The sequence below is a fragment of the Apis florea genome, unplaced genomic scaffold (genome assembly GCF_048593485.1).
Source record: "Apis florea isolate Af1SG1 unplaced genomic scaffold, ASM4859348v1 contig_3696_pilon, whole genome shotgun sequence".
Lineage (NCBI taxonomy): Eukaryota > Metazoa > Arthropoda > Insecta > Hymenoptera > Apidae > Apis > Apis florea.
Window position 1 is genome coordinate 3419708 of NW_028256809.1, and position 20073 is coordinate 3439780.

At 36.3% G+C, this 20073-nt stretch overlaps 2 protein-coding genes across 3 annotated transcripts in view; one reads left to right on the forward strand and one right to left on the reverse strand.

Annotated features, from left to right (window-relative positions):
* The window catches only part of LOC100868848 (tubulin monoglutamylase TTLL4), a 162408-nt gene that overhangs the window by 114765 nt on the left and 27570 nt on the right, over positions 1-20073 (reverse strand). The gene's annotated exons all lie outside the window — the stretch shown is intronic.
* Positions 2897-4035, forward strand: LOC105736594 (uncharacterized). Its single transcript, XM_031919112.2, has one exon. The coding sequence runs from the start codon at positions 2897-2899 to the stop codon at positions 3386-3388; it is 492 nt and encodes a 163-aa protein (XP_031774972.1). The 3' UTR covers positions 3389-4035.

The window sequence follows — 20073 nt, forward strand, 5'->3', positions numbered from 1 at the left end:
CAATGTAATTTTAAACAAAATCTACTAGTAATATAAACAACTATACAATTCACCAATATTAAAAATACAATACATGCAATAATAACTTAATAAATTAATAAAAAGAATAATACAATACTTCGAATTCATGCGAGTTTCGAACGAATCAGAGACAACGTACGAACACATGTTGAAATTATACACACGTAAATACAAAACTTAAAAACTTACTCAGTTGCGATTGCTTTCCTCGAGCCGTTCATTTTACGATACAAGCATGTAGAAAAATTTATTCGAGGCGACTGTTTGCACGAACGAACAAAACAACAAACTTACTTCGAGGAATATACACAGCGGAGAAGAGGATCAGCCAGCGTCTTCATAAAAGTAAAATCATTTCCTGCAGCAGGTACGGTATTCTCCCCGTAGATTTGACGAGCACGCTTGCCCCACCTGCCTTGGAATGTGCCTCGAAAGCGCAAAGTGAAAACAAATACCCTCGATGTACCTGTCCTCGACGAGGGCAGACGGTAGGTACCCCACGAAGCGGCCCTCTAGGGAATTGCCCACGACGACCTTCGAGAACCCCTCGACTAGTTCCTTCGAGAGGGAGAATCGTTCGGCGTGCACGCCAGATTTTCAAAATACGCACGATACTTTCTTTTCTAGTGACTTTTGATCATGAAAAGTAACGTCTTAATGTTTCAGAATTATTAATTTAACGTAATGTAACAACATAATAAATGTTATTTTAGAAATTTATTATTATCCGTGTTTTATTGATTCTATGTAACTTGTTTAACCTGTCTAATAATTGAATCTTCAAAGAAAAGAATTCTAAAAAAAAAAAAAAAAGAAAAGCTCGAATCTAACACATCTACATTATTATTATTATTATAGTGGCTTTTCAAACTGATTTTTACAAAGTTGGTCGATTAACAACAATCGATACCGCTTCGGTGAAATGAAAAAAACAGGTAGATTAAAAACAGGTTGATCGGGGGTTAAAAAAAATCCACCTGATCCCAAACCCAGGGAACAGGTCTTTCAAAAAACTCCCCTCCACAAAAACTTGTTGATTCCACGACTATACAGAGGGGAGAAGCGACGAAATAGGTAATAAGGATCGCGCCTTAGAAGAGAAACTTTCCTTGGAAAGAAAAAAAAATAAGCAAAAAAGAAAAAAAACTCAGTTTTCATCCTCACACAACACACAAGCCTCGTGCGCGAGGGTGTACGATTCCCCGTGGGGCAACGTGGCCTCCTCGAGGGGGGGAAAAAATCGGATCCAAGGCGTAGTTAACGGTTCTGAGAGGTGCCATCTCGACGACCCTAAATCTCTCGAGCGTACTGGGGTAATGGAGGAAGCTGGCTAACATTATTGCCCCGCGTTAATCACTATAACTTACAGCCCCCTAAGCCAACTTGTTGATTTAAACGTCGGAGGAGACCACGACCGGCTTCCTCCTTCTCCGCATCGAATATTGCGGCTAATTGGACAAATTAATCCGTCCACAAGAGAGGATATGAATGTTCGTGTAAAAATGAAATAGCTTGGCATATATCGTGGAAAATTGATAATTCTTTTTTGAGGATGATTTAACGAGAATATTTGGTTATGAAACGTTATTGAAACGTTACATCCATGGGATATAAATTATAAGTGGATATTTTTAAGATGTTGAGAGGAAATTTAAAACAAAAAGAAAAAAAAAAAAAACGATTTATGAATATACCGTGTTAAGATTCACGATAATTATGATGTTGGAAAGTAAAGGATAAAAGTTTAAAGTCAATATTTTGGAAGATTTAAAATTTGTTGTAACTTAGCACGTTACGTGTTGATGTATTAGATATAAATTGAGAGTTAAACAAAGTAAATAATAAGAAAATAATAATTCGAAAATCACCTTTCCAATCGCAACATAAATCTTAAGAGAGAAATCAATTCTAAACACAATGATACGAAAAAACAAATCATACATTCGTCATCAATAGAATTAAATCCATCCAATCATCCCTTTCCTTCTCCTTTATCCAAAATCGACCAAAAAATTTTTATCTTTGTACTTCCCTCCCTCGAATCGCATCTCGAAATGCAATTAAAATTCCAATTGAAAAGTGTCATTTGAAATTCAATGACCCCCATTGAACAAAATTGTCGAAACGAATCGTTTCCATCGATCCCCAGAAACGTCTCCCCATAGGAAGAGCCGACGAGGTCTCTCCTCTCCTTCGACCTGTCCTCCTCCTCCTCCTCCTTCGAACAGGTCTCCCTTCGACATCGAAAAAATATCCACCCTTTTGATCGCGGTTCACGTTTTAAAAAGGGGTTCGAAAGGAAGAACCCCGGCGGTGTTCTATCTGGAAACCGGAGAGGAAGGATCCACCGTGCGCGAGGGGGTGGCCGCGGGGGTGAAGAGGCCAAGCGCGCACAGGTCGGGGTGGTAGGTTGGATTAGCGTCGGGGAGGGTGTCAGAGGAGGGAGAAGAGCGGCAGATGGTCGGCGTGGACCCTGACGTGGGAAGCTCCGAATTCTCCAAGTTCCCACAGCCAGAGTGCACCTGCCCTCCCCACTCTGTCACCCCGTCCTGCTCGCCTGGGCCTATATAAGGCCCGGGGTTGCTCGTCTAAGGCATCATTCGCTCACTAGCGTTTCGTTCCAAACCAACTCATCAGAAAGCACACGCAACTTTTTCGAGTCTTCTTCAAGTCTCGAATCAGCACACAGCTTTTTCAAAAGAGAAAAAGAGAGAGAGAGAGAAAAGAAAAGAGTTTCGCCGCGAGTTCCAGTGAACATCGTACGAGGGAAAGAGAGAGAAACAGAGAGAGAGAGAGAGGGGGAAAGAGAAAGATCGTATTTAAAACCGGTTCAAGCCGAGTGTCTTCCTCGCACGAGACAAGGAGAAGAGCAAAGATGGCCGCCGCCACTATGAGCCACGTGTTCGATTACGAGAACGAGCTGAACGATAATCTGTACAATCTGAAGATGTCGGGCAAGGGTGCTAGGACGCCGAAACGGGTGAGGAGCGTGTTGAGGCCGATTCTGAAGTTGTTGAAGAAGAGGACGAGCAGAGGGAAGGTTGGAGGGAAGGGTCAGAAGGCGATGCCGCAGGTGGAGATATTCACCGAGGAGGTTGACAATCAGAATAATGCGAACGAGGCGTTGGAGAGGAGATTGTTGGCCGAGCTTCAGGATGCAGAGGAAGGGGCAGCTATCACTGTCTGTTTGGACGGGCAAATGACAGTTGTGCCCGTTGTTCCTGGCCAGTGCTACGTGCCCGTACATTTCGCGCACACCCACGCAGGGGACTTCTACTGGACGACTCTGAGCATGACCGACAGTGATCTGTGCTACAAGGAGCGCGCCTTCTCGCAGCATCAGACACCTGAGATGCAGGTTGCGTGAAGAGGATCATCTGGTGTAACCTCACATTACTACCTCAACGACGGAGAAAAAAAATCAAAAATACTCTCTTCGATCTTGTCGAAGAAGTATCTTGATCGCGAACAAGACCTTGAACTGAAAGGAGAAGAAGAAGAAGAAGAAGAAGAAGAAGAATTCCTCGTCGTGCCTCGCCGAATGTGAAGATTCGACGAGGAATAGAGGGAACTTTTGGGTGATATCTCGAGATGGAGGAGGAAGAAGGTGAAGAAGAAGCATGCTGTCTTGAAGATATGAGAGGTGGTTCCCTCGAAGGGGTTCGTTCTATCAGAGACTGCGACTTTAGATAAGATAGTATCGAAACTGTGATAAATAGATTGTAGTTTTCCAACTGATCTTTCGCCGAGAAAATCTCGCTCTCTTTGATTCGATGATTTTTTTATCAGTTGGAGAGATTATTCCATTTTTTTGATCCTTTTTTTTTTTTTTTTTTTTTTTCCCTAAACGAATACCGCGACAATATAGAAAGTTGATCGCAATTGTGATATTTGTACCTATTCTAGATTAATTATTGTAAATGTATACTTTGTGATATTGGCTTTAACATCGTCGTATTGACGAGACTTCCTACTACTGTCTTCCAATTTATTAAGAATATAATAATAATAATAAAAAAATTGTAAGCGTATAATTGTATTCATCAACCCTTCAACCAAATTAATTATTAAGTTGCTAATTGCCTATAAGCTTTCTTACGTCATCGTTCTATTTACAAAAATGAAAAAAAAAAAAAAAAAAAAGGAATATAAACTAATTCGAATATTCCTTCAAAAAGATACTGGATGAAAAAAACCTTTAGAGAAAATTCAAATTCACCTGCGATCCTTTGGAAATGGTTAGCCCTTCGTAAAGTATTTTCGAACAAAGGTTCACAGTTTGAAAAGAGTCCATTCATACCTGAAACTGGTTTAAAGAAAGCCTCGAGGGTCTTTTCAGCCCTTCGTCCTGAGAAGAGAAAAGAAATCTTTGAGGAATTTCGAATTCTTGGCGGGAAAAGATTTGACCTGAGATACTACGAGGCTATATAGAGATTTTCGACAAAGGTTTTTCTTCCGAAATTACTATTGAAAACTGAGGGGAGGGGTAAGAAAAATTTCTCACGAAATCGTCAATTTCTCTTTGTTATTCGACGAAGGGAATTGTTAAGCTGATTATTGTTATTTGTAATTATAGAAACGAGGGAAGGAAATTTCTATAATCAGATTCTTATATTTTTCCAGATAATTAAGAAAGCTATCTATCTTCCCGTTTACTTTCAATTATCCTTTTTTACACGGTTAATCAATGTACACACCTGTGATTCCTCGTATGAAGTAGAACAGGTTTCTTATATAACGATGAAGATATTGATCAAGTTTTTATATTTTCAAGACTTATCGCGTTGAATATTTAATATGTTTGAATATTGACAAAGTTTTTATCACGTAATTGTTTCTTGCAAAGGGTTTTTTTCTTCGATGAAATTAGCGAATAATTAACGAGGTGTCGATGTTTTTTTTTAATTCAAATAATACCTGGGATAACGAGGATATCAATGTAGAAATGGTTAATTTTCACATAACGATTTAAGGAATCGAGGTTTAATAAAAGTTTAGTATAAAATAAAAATGCAAAAAGAATTTTTCACGGACAATTAGACAAAGGTTTATTGAAAATAGGCACACGTGTTGCCCATATGTGACAAGCACATGTCCGTCACACTTTGGATGGGGTGCGTGAATTCACATGATTTCCCGTGACCAGTTGGGGGTAGTCGATCCCCCAAAAATAACAAAAGATCACGGCATGCTCGATGCTCGTGTATCAAGACAGTAATACAATAATGACAGGGGTGCATAATTCGAGAATGGCTCACCGATAGGGTTAACCCAATTTTATGTTTGTTTAACGGTCAGTAGACCGCGAATCACCGAGTGAATGTTGAATGTCCATCCCTTTTCGAAGGGATGAGAGCGCAAATGTTGGATTAAAGCGTAGAATATCGTTGAATATCAATTAACATAACGGGGATAATTGAAAGAAAATTTCTCGATCCTTTATTTTTTATTTATAAATTTTCTTTGAATGGGTAAAGTTGATTTTAAAGATAGATTATTTATGGTATTGTAAACATTATTGGGATTTTGGATGTAGAGATAGATATCCTCGTTAGAGAGATTTATTATTATATAAATAGAAATATTTGGATTAATTGTGCAATGTTATTGCAATTAATTTTTTATTTGTTCATTTATTCTTTTGGATATAATTTATTAAGATATTGAAAAAATTAAAATATTATATCAAATACAGATATAATATTAATTTTTAAAATTAATAAAAATAATAATATGTAATTCAAAGTATAGAATTAGTAAGTATCTAATGTAGATACGATCATCAAAAAAATTAAAATTTTGAAAAATTAAAAAACAGATGGTTAGGTAGAATCCTAGCCATCCCAATTGCCTATCCCAAAGTGTAGGCAACCCTTCGTGCTATCCTGCATTAAGACTAGAATACTTGGTTGAAAAAAATGGTCCCTAAAGTAATTTACGTCCGTACAATCTTGCACTGTGTATTTTTCAATAAAAATATACAATTTAAGAAAAAATGTGATATAAATAATAACAAATAGGAAATCAGAAAATTAATTCTAATTTAAAATATACTTTATAACAAAGAAAAAATATTTTGTTTTGACGAAATATAAACAAAGTAATATGTAATAAATATATACATTTTTTTTTTATTAAAAAATTATAAGAGCCTCTATGAAAAAATGTTATACTTTTTTAAAAATAAGATACATTAATTTCTCCAATTTTTATTAATATGTGAAAGCACACAAATTTTTTTACCCTGCAGTTTGTAATTTTCTATAATATTCTTAAATTAAAAATTTTGTCACTTTTTTTTCGAATACATTTGTATGAACTACATACAACTATATAATTTACTTTCAAACTTCTCGAGAATATTTTTAGTAAATTGCACGGTATATCAATGAAAGCGCGCGTGAGAGAAAAAAAGAAGAAATTATACATTACACTTGATAGAAGTAGAAATTGATGAGAGTTGAAAATTGAAGATAAAGATTTTTAAGAAAGATAATTATGTCATTCACGTGAAAATTGGATTTATATACTTTTATATGATACAAACATCAAGTGTACAACATATTTTATCAACAATAAAAATCAATTTTCAAATAATTTATTTTATTTCCGATTTTATATAACAAATATTTGATATTTTATAATTTATTTAACAAACATAGTTAAATTAATATTATTTCACTAAAATTTAAGAAATCGATATAAATATTGAGTATACAAATATTGTACAAATTTCTCCTTTTAACATTCCCCTCAAAAATTAATTTTTTTCATAAATATTTCATTCTTATTATTCATTCTCATTAATTTACGAAAGCGGCACCTATAATTATCCGGTAATATCTCAAGCGGGAATATTTTCCACACCCTTTCATAAAATATAAGATAAGGATAAAAAGAAAATTTTTAAGCAAAAATTAAGAAATAAAACATTCAATTAGCATAAAACTGATTTCTCTCGTCCCTCGGAAGAATATAATTATAATAAATCCAAATATTCCTCCACGCACAAAGAATCGAAATCCCCGATCTATCGATCCTTTTTCGTCATCCCACGTCAATTTCCCGCTCATTACAACTCCACAAATGTCCGTGCCAATTCTCTTAAGTATCCTCATAAAACGAATCCGACCAATAATGAAAGATCCTGTGCACACTTAACGCGGTTAAACAGGACAGAGACGCGAAATGTATCAATTATAAAGGCTCCGTTGATCGAATTAATCGACAACGTTCCCATCGTCGAAAATTAATTCATTACAGCATTGCATCGACGAAATCGATCAGAGGCGGTTCGATCCTCCGTTCTTTTTTTCCTTTCTTTTTTTCTTTTGACACGAATCCACCGACGAAAGCGCGATGAATCGATCTCGAAAAGCATCGAGTCTCTGTGTTGCAACAACATCTTTCTCGGAGTAATTGAGATGATTACATATACGGAGTCCAAAAGCGCGAAATTAGTCGTTCGACGCGGACGATCAAAGTTGGTCGATGAGGATATTCTTTTTTTTTTTTTTTTCTTTTTTTTTGGAGAAACGGATTCCGTCGCGTAAGTCGGTCGCGAAAAATTTTGAGATAACGTGGAAATTGATTGTTTCGACGTTCGTGCGTTAATGCCAGCTGCGTCATGTGGACGACAGAAAGGAGGAATTTTCAAAGTGTCGCGACCAATAATCGGGTTGATAATGATCTGACAATGTGACAGATGCACAGTGGGCAAACAGGAAATAATAATGACGTAAAAGTTGGGTATTCTTGAAATTGAAAAATTTTCGTTTGACGTGGGTCTCGGTATTGGTCGTTATTATGGCCCAGAGACCGGTCATTATCGCTCGCATGGTGGTCGTGAAAATAGTTACACGAACGTGGATTGCGCAATAGAAGGGAAAGAAAGGGAAATTCCTTTATATTCCTTGCTACTTACAATTTTTATATTTTTAATATAAAACTAAGGGAACAAAATATTAAATGTAAATCATAATCATTAATTTTCTCCTACACTATATTAATGTATTCAGAACAAAAAAGAAAAACGATCTTTCTTCGATTTCAATAACGAAATTAATTCATCAAAATTTCACGATTTAATAAATAATTGATAGGATTTGCGAAATATCGTGAACAACTTGCAAATATTTTATTTTATCGAAGAAAAATTAACAATTTTGAAATATTTTTCCGTTTTTTTTTTTTTCTTTTTAAATGATCAAAGATCTATGTAAATTTGTTAATTATTATTGCATTAAAAGGATACAAACCGTGTAAACGCAACATAAATGTAACATACCTGTACAGCCGATAAGATTTACATGTAATAATACATCAGAATATAAAGTTGCTTTGAATACTTTCCCCACGATTTCCTCTATCGACAACCATCATTACTTTACACGTTTATTCCCATTGCGGGGCATCGTAATAAATAACATGGCCGTTTCAAAAATATGTACGAGACGCGATGTGGCACGGAGTCGAAGCACGAATTATAAAAATTGAACTTTCTTTTCCTCGCGAATGCGGATGATGATCCCTCCCATGTCGTATAGAAAACACAGTTAAATTGTCGGTCTTTTAATAAAACGGTACGAAAATTGATACGGGGAAAACATGTTGAGTACACGATTGCAAAAAGGAAACATTGGAAAAATAATGCACTGTGATCGAATAATATCGTAATTCGGATCAATCGTAAAAGTGTTCTCTGCGGATGCGAAATGGCCAAAAGACACGATATTATTCTGTAAGGGAATCGAAATTAAAAGCCAATTACGAAATGACAAAATTGGATTATTACGAGCCTCGATATAAATTTGATTTCTATCTTCCTTTTTTCCTGTCTCATAAATTCGTTCTCATAAAATCGATGCATTCGTCGATGCATTCGTCTTCTTATATTTCTATTCTATTAATAAATCAATAAATTACTTAAGGTAAAAAAGTTACAGTTCTCCATCAAACTCTTCTTATCTCTTCTTCTTTCAATACAAGAGAGTCGTACCCGACGAAGAATAAAATATTCCTTCTTTCATCGACCTAAAGTGCCTACTACTCCACACGCTTTCTCAAGCATCATTCCTCCAGGCGATTTACGTTCAAAGGAAAAGCACGTGTCGCGCTATACACATCGGTATGTATTTCCACTCGGATCGGTGGAACGGTTAATCGGTTGTGTGTCCCTGCCGCTTTCGCGCGAGTCCACGCTCGTCGCGGCGCTCGTGCCAGAACGGTCGCGGTACCCGCTTCATTCCCACGGCCCCGAGAGAGCGCCGTATAAATACCAGCGTACACGTGCTCGACCGGTGTAAGCGGCCGTGTACGCACGCGTGTCACGTGTAAGTATAATACATATGTGTGTATATATATATATATGTATAAACCATTCTCGACGTGTCAGGTACGGCGAAGCACGCATGCGCGATACGGGTGGAGGGGAGGAGAGGGAGCAGAGCGCGCGTGCGTTCCAGCGCCGATTGTGCCCGCGTAAACTGGTTTCCCTGTGACGTTCATCTATCGAGACGCTATTACGATCGTTGAAAGGCCACCGGTCTGGACACACTGTTTATTTCATGAAGCGAAAGCTTCTCGATCGGGAACCTGATCGAATAATAATGGTTTGCACGGTGAGAAGAGAGAACGAAGATCGGTTGGGTGATCGACGAAATGAGCGCTCTTTTCGTATCCGGCGATTTTGTAGAATTTTATTTATGCGAGGGAGATTCTCGAACAATTGATTAATTTGGAATTTATTAAAATAGAAATAGATATGCGATGGAATAATATGCTAAGTAATTTGAAAGATAGAAAATTAATAGAATCTGTTTACTTGAATAAGAAAACTAGTGGAAATAATTGATGGATTCCTGGTATATGAATCTAGTTATATGAACTACGGATATCAATTATATAATTTTTCTTTCAGGCCTGACGATTCTATTGAGTTTACAGTTATGTTAATATATTCGTAAAACAGATTTAGGGAATCAATTTTAAAAATCGAAACAATAATATTGGTATACAAATAAAAAAGAGAAATTCAGTTAAACAGAAAATTCACAAAGGTCTCAAAAAAAAAAAAAAAAAAAAAAAGAACGATAGATCGGCTCAGGTGCAAGATTCGAGTGCAAGTCTCGTATGACTCACACTTCGATACGTCTGGTCTCGTTTGGAGATATTCGTTAAGAAAGTGGCAAGAAATCACGAGCTACCAACTATCGGTAGCGGTAAAGTGGCAAAAGAGAGCCGAGAACGAAGCCGGTACGATCTAGCACGGCTAGAACCAGCCAGGCACGTGACTCGAGCACTGATTAGTAGTGATGGGCGTGATACCAGTCTTTCAACTGATTTTCAACCAATTCTTTTATTTATTTATTTATCCAAGATTGATGTGAAAGAATAGAAACTTGAAATCGGTATCCAATATAAATCATAATATCAAGATGTACCAATTTTCAACCAAAGCTTCGAATATTTAATGAATTTATAGGAATCAAACTCGAACACGACATATATAGATTGTCACAAGTGAAAGAAGAAGAGCAAAGTTTCACTCAACAAATTCAACGAAGCGAGTATAAAATCATTGTAATACATTTAATTATTTTTCAACAGCTCTTCAACAAGGATACAAATTCCTTTCGAGAAAAATGCTCTATAATTTCTCATGAATCATAAAGAAACTTCAAATCATATTCCTTTTATACAATACAGAATTAAAATACGCTGTGTAATAATATAAATTAAGAGAATCATTTTTACTTTCTCGTTCGAATAAATATTCGATCCAGTTTCGATAGCTAATTAATCATTGCGTTACCGCGATTCCTTGCCGTGTTAATTACATAAGAATATCGAATATACTGTTTGAGAAGCGTCAAGCGTCCCATCACTACCGATTAATCCCGGCGCGCCAGGCAATATGGGATAAAAGCGATACCAGCCACGAGCTGTCGGCCTTTTTGCGCCTATCCCAGCCCAGATTTATATGGCAAGCTTCGCACGGCCGAGCCTCGATGGAATTCGAGCTAACTCAACCGGGCTCCTTACCGTTTTTCCAACGAACCCGCTAGTTTCGCGCGATTAACTGCGCACTGAGGCCCGATCGGAATCGGCTTGGATCGGCAGAGACCCGTAATTGGTCACCTTGGAACAGGCGGTGGCGATCGATACGGAGGAGAGAGTGTCGATTAAGGGAAGTTGGCGTGGCGGATCGTGGAAGTTGATGGGCTTCGATCTTATGTGGAAATATTTCTGGGGAAAGTTGGATTGGGGGGAGAAATAAGATAATTTTTGTTTAAACGAATTTAACGCAGTGGAATGCTGGAGCAGATATGGAGGTGTGATAAAAATTGAGTATGGTATTTATTAGCTCTTGAGCGTGTTGTCATTTGGAATCTTTTTTTCCAAATACGTTTGGAAAAAGATCATGCATTTTTAAACGTTGAATTACTTATGTTTGTGTGAAAGAAAAAAAAAAAAAAGAAAAAAGAAAGAAAGAAAGAATACACGAGTGCTTGCTCTGTAAAATTTTGCAAACTTGAAATAGATACGATAAGATAAAAAAGTTGTATGAAAGAAATATCGTACAAGGAAGATTAAACTAAGAAGAAAAAAAAGAAAAAAAAAGAAAATAAACGAGGCAAAAAATCAAAAAAATAACGAACGAACTGAACGGTTCATCGATTATACACGAGTGAATTTATTTCTCGCCCGTGTACCCATAATTAATTCACCTTATTTGGAATTTTTTAACGGCCGAGAAAAACTTGACATCGCGACGGGAGGTTACGAAAGGGGACGGCTATTATATTTCCCCACGAGATAAGATCTTTCTCGTTCAGGATCTTTCTTTCGTACATTCGTGAACCGTAGTAATTTACGCCACGGCCTCCATTAAATATTCGAGCCGGGGAGAAACGAGTCGACTCGAAATAAGTAAGAAACGTTTCAGTCACGAAGCGCCGCTTTACCTGCCATAATTCTATTTCGCGGCGACGTGTTTTGCCTTTTGACTTCATGAATGAAAAAGCGGACGTGGGTAGAGGTACACGCGTGTTGTCCACGGATTGATCGTTTGTGATTGACAAATCGATGAAAATAAATGGGGGAGGATAATCTTGGCGGTGGTGAAGAAAATAAAATACGCGGAGGAAGAACATTTATTTCGAGAGAATAAATAATAAAAAGTAACGAGAGTTTTAAAGAATTGATTATTTGAATCGCGAAATATCTAGTTGAATTTTTAAGAAATTTTATTTAATAAACGATTGATATTTTAAGAGATTTTATAAAAAATATTGATAAGTTGAATCTCGAGGGGAAAAATTAAATGGCTTCGAGAGATTATTCGAGAGATTTCATCGTGTTGAAACGAGAATTAACATATAGACTCTTAACATAACTGTTAGGGTGCACGAAAACTTTCGAGAATTGCTCTCAATGGATATTTTTCTCAAGTGTTGTGATTGAGAGTAACTTTCACTCTCGACGCAATATTCATTAATGAAAAAAACGATTGGAGATAAAAAAAAAATTCTTATCATATTCTCACAGAGGTCTCAAAATTATAGAAATTAAATTAAAAAAAACTGTAAGTTTTATAATTTTTATTACATTGTGCTAATTTTTTATTCTTACAAGATAAGAATTTTTTTTATAAAATTCTTATCTTATTCTCACACAGATCTTAAAATTATTAAGAAATTAAATTAAAAAACTGTGAATATTTTATAAAAATATTAACATTGTGTTAATTTTTTATCGAGAAGTTTGTACCTTTTCCTTTTCCCGAGGCAAAAGCAGATAGATTAAAAACTACTTAATATGGAATTATTCAACCTTGAACGCATTTGGTCTTATCTTCAGATGAAAAAGGATTAATTTAAATTTTAAAATATGATATCAATTCGCGCGGTTAACTGAATCCTTTTAATATTATTCAAACCCGCCCGAGAAAAAAAGAAATTATTTTTCAAATGATGTTATACGTTGACAAGTAGTAAATATGCTCGTTGTCATGTTGTATTTCGCGAAAGAGAATCACTTCTAACGTCACCGGAGGAGAAAGCTTGAAAGGACGAAGTCGAGTTTCAGCCCTCACGGGAAGAAGCTGACAGCTGACACCGTAAAGAAATCAAATAAACCAGTCGCGTGTTACAATCACATTCCTCATAACAGGATGAACGATCCTAATTAAACTTGCAATTCGGATTAATATTTTTTTCTTTCCTTCTTCCCTCACCATATATTTCTCGACCATTCAGCTATAATTGAATTAATAAATTTTTTTTAAATATAAAAATAATCGCTATTATCTCGTAATTTAAATTTTTGTTTCGGAAGTTAAACTGTTGTCAGAATACGATATATTTGTTGTGATATTTTATTCTGATTTCAAAAATTAAATATAAAAAACTGATTTTTATCATTAAATTATTACGGTATTAATCAAAGAAGATTAAAATCTAATTAAAAAAAGGGGAGAAGAAAAGAGTATTCCAAATATATAATTTAATATATATCTATCAATTTTTTAATAACGATAAAAAAACTAAAAACTAAAATAATCTTTCAATTCGCTGTACAAAAGTCCCCCTCCGAAAAAAACGATACTTTCCACAAAATTTAAGAAAAAGAAGACGGTAATATTTTCTTCCACAGGGTAAAAATAATTTATCCGAAAATTATAAGCACGGTTAACAATAAAAAATAATGGAAAACGTTTATCGAAACCTTTGTTGCGATATTACCATTAACCTTTGATTATATATATCTGTTTCGCTACCGTCGTGTTAACTATAAAACGACGTGCGCGGCCCGCTGTAAAAATAATCAACCCCTGGAGGATGGTAATGATTCCACCTGATTCCTTTCTGCTCAAACCAGACACGGTAATGGCGCGGTAGCAGGCCATAAAACGGCCGAAAAGTCGTAAGGAACTTGAGCCGAGGGAACGAAGAAAACGGCAACGGTAACGCGTAGTGACAGCGGAATAAATTACGCGTTGCGAAATCACGAAACGGATATTTGCCGAAATTATTATACTTCACGACGGCGAAAACACGGCTTTGGCAGATTTTCACGACCGAAAATTTACTCGATGTGAAATTCTTCGAACGAAGTTACCGTTTTATCTTTCCTTCCCCCCCCCCCCCTATTTTTGGCTCGATTTTAACAATATATCCAATTTATTTATTTAATTTTCTTGTTTTACAAGGTACAAGAAAAATTATAATTCACGTTATAAAATTTATAGGTAATATTATCTTCTCCAAGGTATATCTTATCTTAAAACAAGAAAAAATAGAATAAGAAAAAAATGAGAAAAACGATTAATTTTTTTTTAATTTTAACTCGACTCAAGATTTCCATCGTATCGAATTTTTGATTTCCTTGCGCGATCAGCGTGTTCTCACGGGGCGTGAAATCTTGAGAAAACGGACACTTTATCGGCCAAGAAAGATTATACACGGCAAATATTGATTTAAATACTTATCTTCAGCCTTATCAGCAGCCTTTCTCGGTGATCGATTTAACAAAAATTGCTCGTATTTTTCATTTAACGTGTTAAAGATAATACGCGTTGTAAGAAAATAAATTTTTCCTCGAGAAAAATATATATACGATTTTATTTAAGTAAATTTGTATTTTTCGTGTACCACTTACGAAACTCATTTCGAATTCGATTTAACCGATTATTTAAAATTACACGATTGAAAAGATAACTAAAACATTAAAAATACGTATGACCAATCGTTTACGAACGATAACAAAAGAAATATTTTCACATGTCTCGCGGTGAAACTTTTTAAACTTTCCCTTCACGCCCTCGCATTGTTACAATCGAGAGAAATTAAACGGAGGGGATCGTATTACCTGGATGGGTTACCTTTTTGACCATTTTTATACCGTTTGATGCAATAATGAAGTAATTCCAGTGTGAACCACGATTGAGACAACAATAGGCCGTTACAACGTAATTTATCGCAACGAACGGTGAAAGTACTTACATTACTTACTAACGCATACAAACAATTGAATCATTTTACGTATGATCTAACACGACACGTAAAAAAACGTAAACACGAAACATTTCCTAGCAATAAAATTAAAATTCTCCCGATTAATTAAATTAGAACCAAAGAAATTATAAAATAACATATATACAAGATTAAGAACTAAGACTTAGAAACTGTCTTAGTTCTCTCTCCAGCCGATTAGAGGCCAATCACCGTCAAACCCTGAGACAACGTCGATCGTATCTGGAGGAACCGCTTATCTTCTAGCTCGCTTCTTAAAAAAAAAAAAAAAAGGAAACGAAAGAAAAAAGGAAAAACAGGGAGGAACCGAAATCCTCTCGATTCAAGGATATTCCACATACGCGCTTCCCTAATCCGTGAGCGGAGTGATCAGGGAAAGACAGGGACGGACAGGAAAGACAGTGGCGAATCTTAGCACGCCTCGGCCACGTGGACGAGACGTCCACGTCGGACGAAACTTTCTCGACTCAAAAAGCTCCGCTCACGGCTTCTTCTCCGGGGCCGTTTCTCGTGGGAACCCGAGACAGATGCGTCGCGCGTGAGAATCTCGGGCAGATGCGGACTTACGCACCTTCTCTCTCAAGTGCGCCACGCACTGTCTCGTATTTATAAGAAGGTCGTGTAGGTGTACGTGTACGACATGCCGGCTCGAGTATTATACGCTCCACGTATAACCCGCTTACTCCCTCTCCTCTCTCTCTCTCTCTCGGGTAACCTATTCCGCCTGTCTCTCTCCAACCGACGAATATCTATCCCCCCGCGCTCGAGTCCCCTCCATTGCCGTTCTAGGCTGGCTTGCGCTCGTTGTCGATTGTAATCTAGGCGTGTGCACGGAACGTGGACGGAACGTGGCCCTTTTCTCAAGTCTTGTACCTCCTCTTCCCGCCAATGTTTCCGCGGTAAATAGGGAATTTGGAATTTTAGGGGAATTTTGAGAAGACTTTTCCGGTGTTGAGCTCATCGAGATTTTATTTAGGGGACGGATCTATTCACGATGGTAAAAATAAGTAAGAGAGGTTTGGAAAGCTTGTAAAAATTGAGAAGAACGGATTGCGCCGCGAATAAGGTATCCGTTGAATGCTTTTTTAAAAGTCGAAGAAATGCCGATTGTTATCGAGTGACAGAATAAGGATCGCATGACCGTTGAAGATAATTAATTCGAGCATGCATACGAAATAGCTGAAATTACAGAGAGAACAGGAACTCTCCGTGAAATCTTTTGACAGGCTGGTAATACAGTTGTTCTTTTCTTTCTTTTTTTTTTTTTTTTTTTATGCTTAATGAAACCTGTAAACCCGTGGTAGATAAAACGTCACGCAAATATCAATCAAAACTGGATTTTACGTCGTGCTGAAATTAATAACCGAAGAACTGGAAACTATCGATCATTTGCGAGCTTATATTGTTCGGTATAATACTGGTCGATACTTTTCGAATTTTTCGATGAATAATCGGTTAGGCAGAGCCGAATTTGTGTCACGAGACAGTTTGAAACCGAAAAATTTTTTCAAACGACTAAAAAAAGCCTCGATCACCAATGGATGATGATCGAAAGAAAAAAATTTTACGAGCGGATTAAACAAAAGAATAACACGCGTTAAAAAGTGAAATTTCGCTGGAAGGGCTAACGATCGACGCAGCAATCACCGGCCATCTCAGATTTATTACCCCGGCAAGAGGAGGAAAATCGAAAGGCAGGCCACGGAATCCATTCGAAACGGTTGAAAAATTTGAGCTACGCTACGAATCAATCTTCTTTTCACTCACGCTTTTCCACTCGTAACTTAACGGCGAGAGATAACGCGAGGATAACGCGTAAAACGTAACGATCCCGATCAGACCTCCCGTACGGATAGCTACGGGAGAAAAATCGTGTGACAGGTGACGATTTATTACATCAGTGTATAATTAGTTAAAGACGGTTGGAAAGCGTTCTTTTATTTCGTGGTGCGCTTTCTTGGATCGAGGATGGAAAAAGGCCCGCGGCCATCTCTCGTTTAACATCGGCCAACATCGAATAATTACGCGATAAATACTCTCTCGTGGATCGATCTCATCGTCCCCTCATCGACGTTTCCAATGCTTTATTCCGCTCTTCGATTATCATTCCGCCTAACGAGAGAGAAATTGATCGAGTTTTATGAGTAGCTCGAAGCCTGACCCGCTTTCTTTGGGAGGACGCCTGTTAGGCGCCGATAAACTTCCAAGTTTTATTGTCAAGATAGCGCGCGTTATAAGGAGAAATGTAAGGAGCACTTTTTCTCCATCTGACACTTTTATCTTCGGAGATAGATAGGGTATTTGGGATTCGGAAGCCAATCAGTGTAAGTCACATTATCTAAAAATTTGTATAGTTGGTTTGGTTCAAACTCTTTTTAGAAATTAACAAAGTATCGCTAAGAAGTTTTCATATATTTGTTTTATTTAATTTTTGTATTCGAAAATCTTTCCTAGGAGGAAAGATTTTAATTTGTAATCGTTATTTTATAGAGAATGCCGCATATTTGATTTAACATTAAGATATTGATAATTTAGGAGAGAAGTTTTGGCACGGAGAACTTAAGCCTTAATAAGAAGAAGAATCGTAAATTTTTAACGATAATCGAATTTATATGTCCCTCTCGCTTGACTTTTATTAATTATCCACTTTTTTATTTAACGGTGCTTATGTCGATATTGTAACAGAGGAACGTATAATTAATTAAAAAACAAGGTAAACATATAATTTAATATTGGCTTTCGTTTTTTGGAAATTATAATGCGGGTATTGTATATCGGTCATATGATAATTCATAATATTGTAATAATATCTATGTAACGTATATTTATGCATTGATTAAATTTAAAGGATAAACTCTCGACGAGAAAGTATGATTCAACCATGATATTATGCATTTTATGGCTATTTATCAAGAGCGAAGAAAGTGAAGGAATTATGCTAAAGAAAATACCTATATTTTATTTTTCCAGAAAAAAAAGGAACTTATACACTTATGCACTTCGATATTTTATCGTGTATAAAATTGGATACGTCTTATATACAGAATATCTTGTTAATGTAAAAAAAAAAAAAATGCATGCATCGTTAGAAAAAAAAATTGAACGTTCCGATATCAATGAAACATAAACTAATTTATATATTTTTTTTTTATTAAAAGTATAGAAATCAAAACTGCACCTGCATATAACATATAACATCACGCAATTAAGAAATAATTTAAATGTTATATATTCCTTTTATATATTCAGTTTAATAGATTATTACTATACTAGAAAAATAATTGAGAATGGATTAATTGAACACCATTCAAATTATTCTAACCGTGGATAATAATTAAATCTTCAAAGTGATGTGACATGTGACATTAATAAAATTGCATAATAAAACACCTTTCATTTTTCTAAGAAATAATCTAGCAAATTGATTTTCCAATTTTCAAGGGAATTCTATAAATTTGCTTAATTGCATTTCTCGAATATTTATTCCTGATCTCGTTGTTTGACAAACAATTTTTCAATTCCTCGATTCATTATTTACTCAACCAAAGATACATAACGTCGTCAATTGAAACACGTTCCTCGTCAAACGATAATACAATCGTTTAAAATAATAACAAACAAATTAATAACATCAATTCATTATTAAGAAGACTCCGGTACTATAATCATATTCATATTCTTTCAAAATATTAATTTCCATCAGAATTCCTTCCTTCCTCATCGTGATTCGTCTTTCCAAAGATCGATTTCCAAGTCAATGGTACTTCCGCCATTACGGCACTTAATCCGAAAAATTGTCGGGTCTAACGTTACACGAGCAAAGTACTAGGCAGATCAGATGCTCGAGCAAAGTAGCCAACATGGAAAAAGAAAGAATAGAGAGAGAGAGAGAGAGAGAGAGAGAGAGAAAAAGTCGTTCTTAGATCCTCTCGCATCCGTCGAGGCGGAGATAACACAGTGAATGGACACCGGATAACCCCCTTCCCGAAGAAGATCTTACACGGATGAGTAACGAAAGGCCACGAGTATCGAGTGAAACGTAAAAAAGTGTATCCTGCTTAATGACCGTACATCCTTCGACTCTATCCGTTGGCTATCTCTCCTCATATCGTGTATGGCCAATTACCACGCGTGAAAGGAAACAAGCAACGAGGCCGATAAGTGTTATGCGCTCATTCGATCCTCCATCCGCTGATCTAGTTTAATAGGAACTTATTTACAAAACATCGTCAAAGGGATAATGAAAAGTTTGCAACGAGTGCGTAATTACTGGGTAATAAGAGATCGGTGTTGTTTGACGCGATCGCGTTTTGTTACGATTAGGTAAGGAGAAGACAAGAGTTGATCAGACATCGTGCTTTGTCATTCGAACCTTGGCCACTCGTTTAATCTTTCGTCGAGAAAGATTTTCTTATTTATGTGAGAAAAGTTTTGCTTCTTTTTTTTTTTTTATAGAATTCTCAATGAAATTTCGTGTCGACAATGATGATGACAAAGTTAAAAGTGTGAGATACATAATAATAGAACGTGCCAGGAGCAAATTCTTATAACGCGAGCGAGATTTACAATTTTCTTACAACGTTCTTCTCCGCTATCGAAAAATAAAGTAAATTCAAAAAAGTATAAAAGTGTATGTAACGTGATTTCATATAAAACGTAACGATAGCGGTTCTCGCCCCGCAGGAAATTGACTATCATTTCGAAGAGTTTCTACGCTGCTCGAAAATAAAGAAATATCGAACGATACGCGTTAATCGGGCGATAAATCGTGGAAAAATAACCAATCTAAGAGGATATTCGTTTCGAAAAAACGAACTCAATGACAAAAGATTTAAATTCTTTTCGATCTCGATCGATCGGAAACGCATAATTTCGATGGTGCAACGACAAATTCTCGTTCGAAATTATATTTAGCCGAGAAAGTGGGAGGAAACGTGGCATTTGGAATTGTGCCAACGTTACGTGTACATCTCGAGCAAACGAGAACGGACGAGGCAGTGGCAAGCTAATCGGCCCG

Excerpts from the sequence above, each read along its gene's own strand:
- LOC105736594 (XM_031919112.2), top strand. The coding sequence starts at position 2,897 with ATGGCCGCCGCCACTATGAGCCACGTGTTCGATTACGAGAACGAGCTG.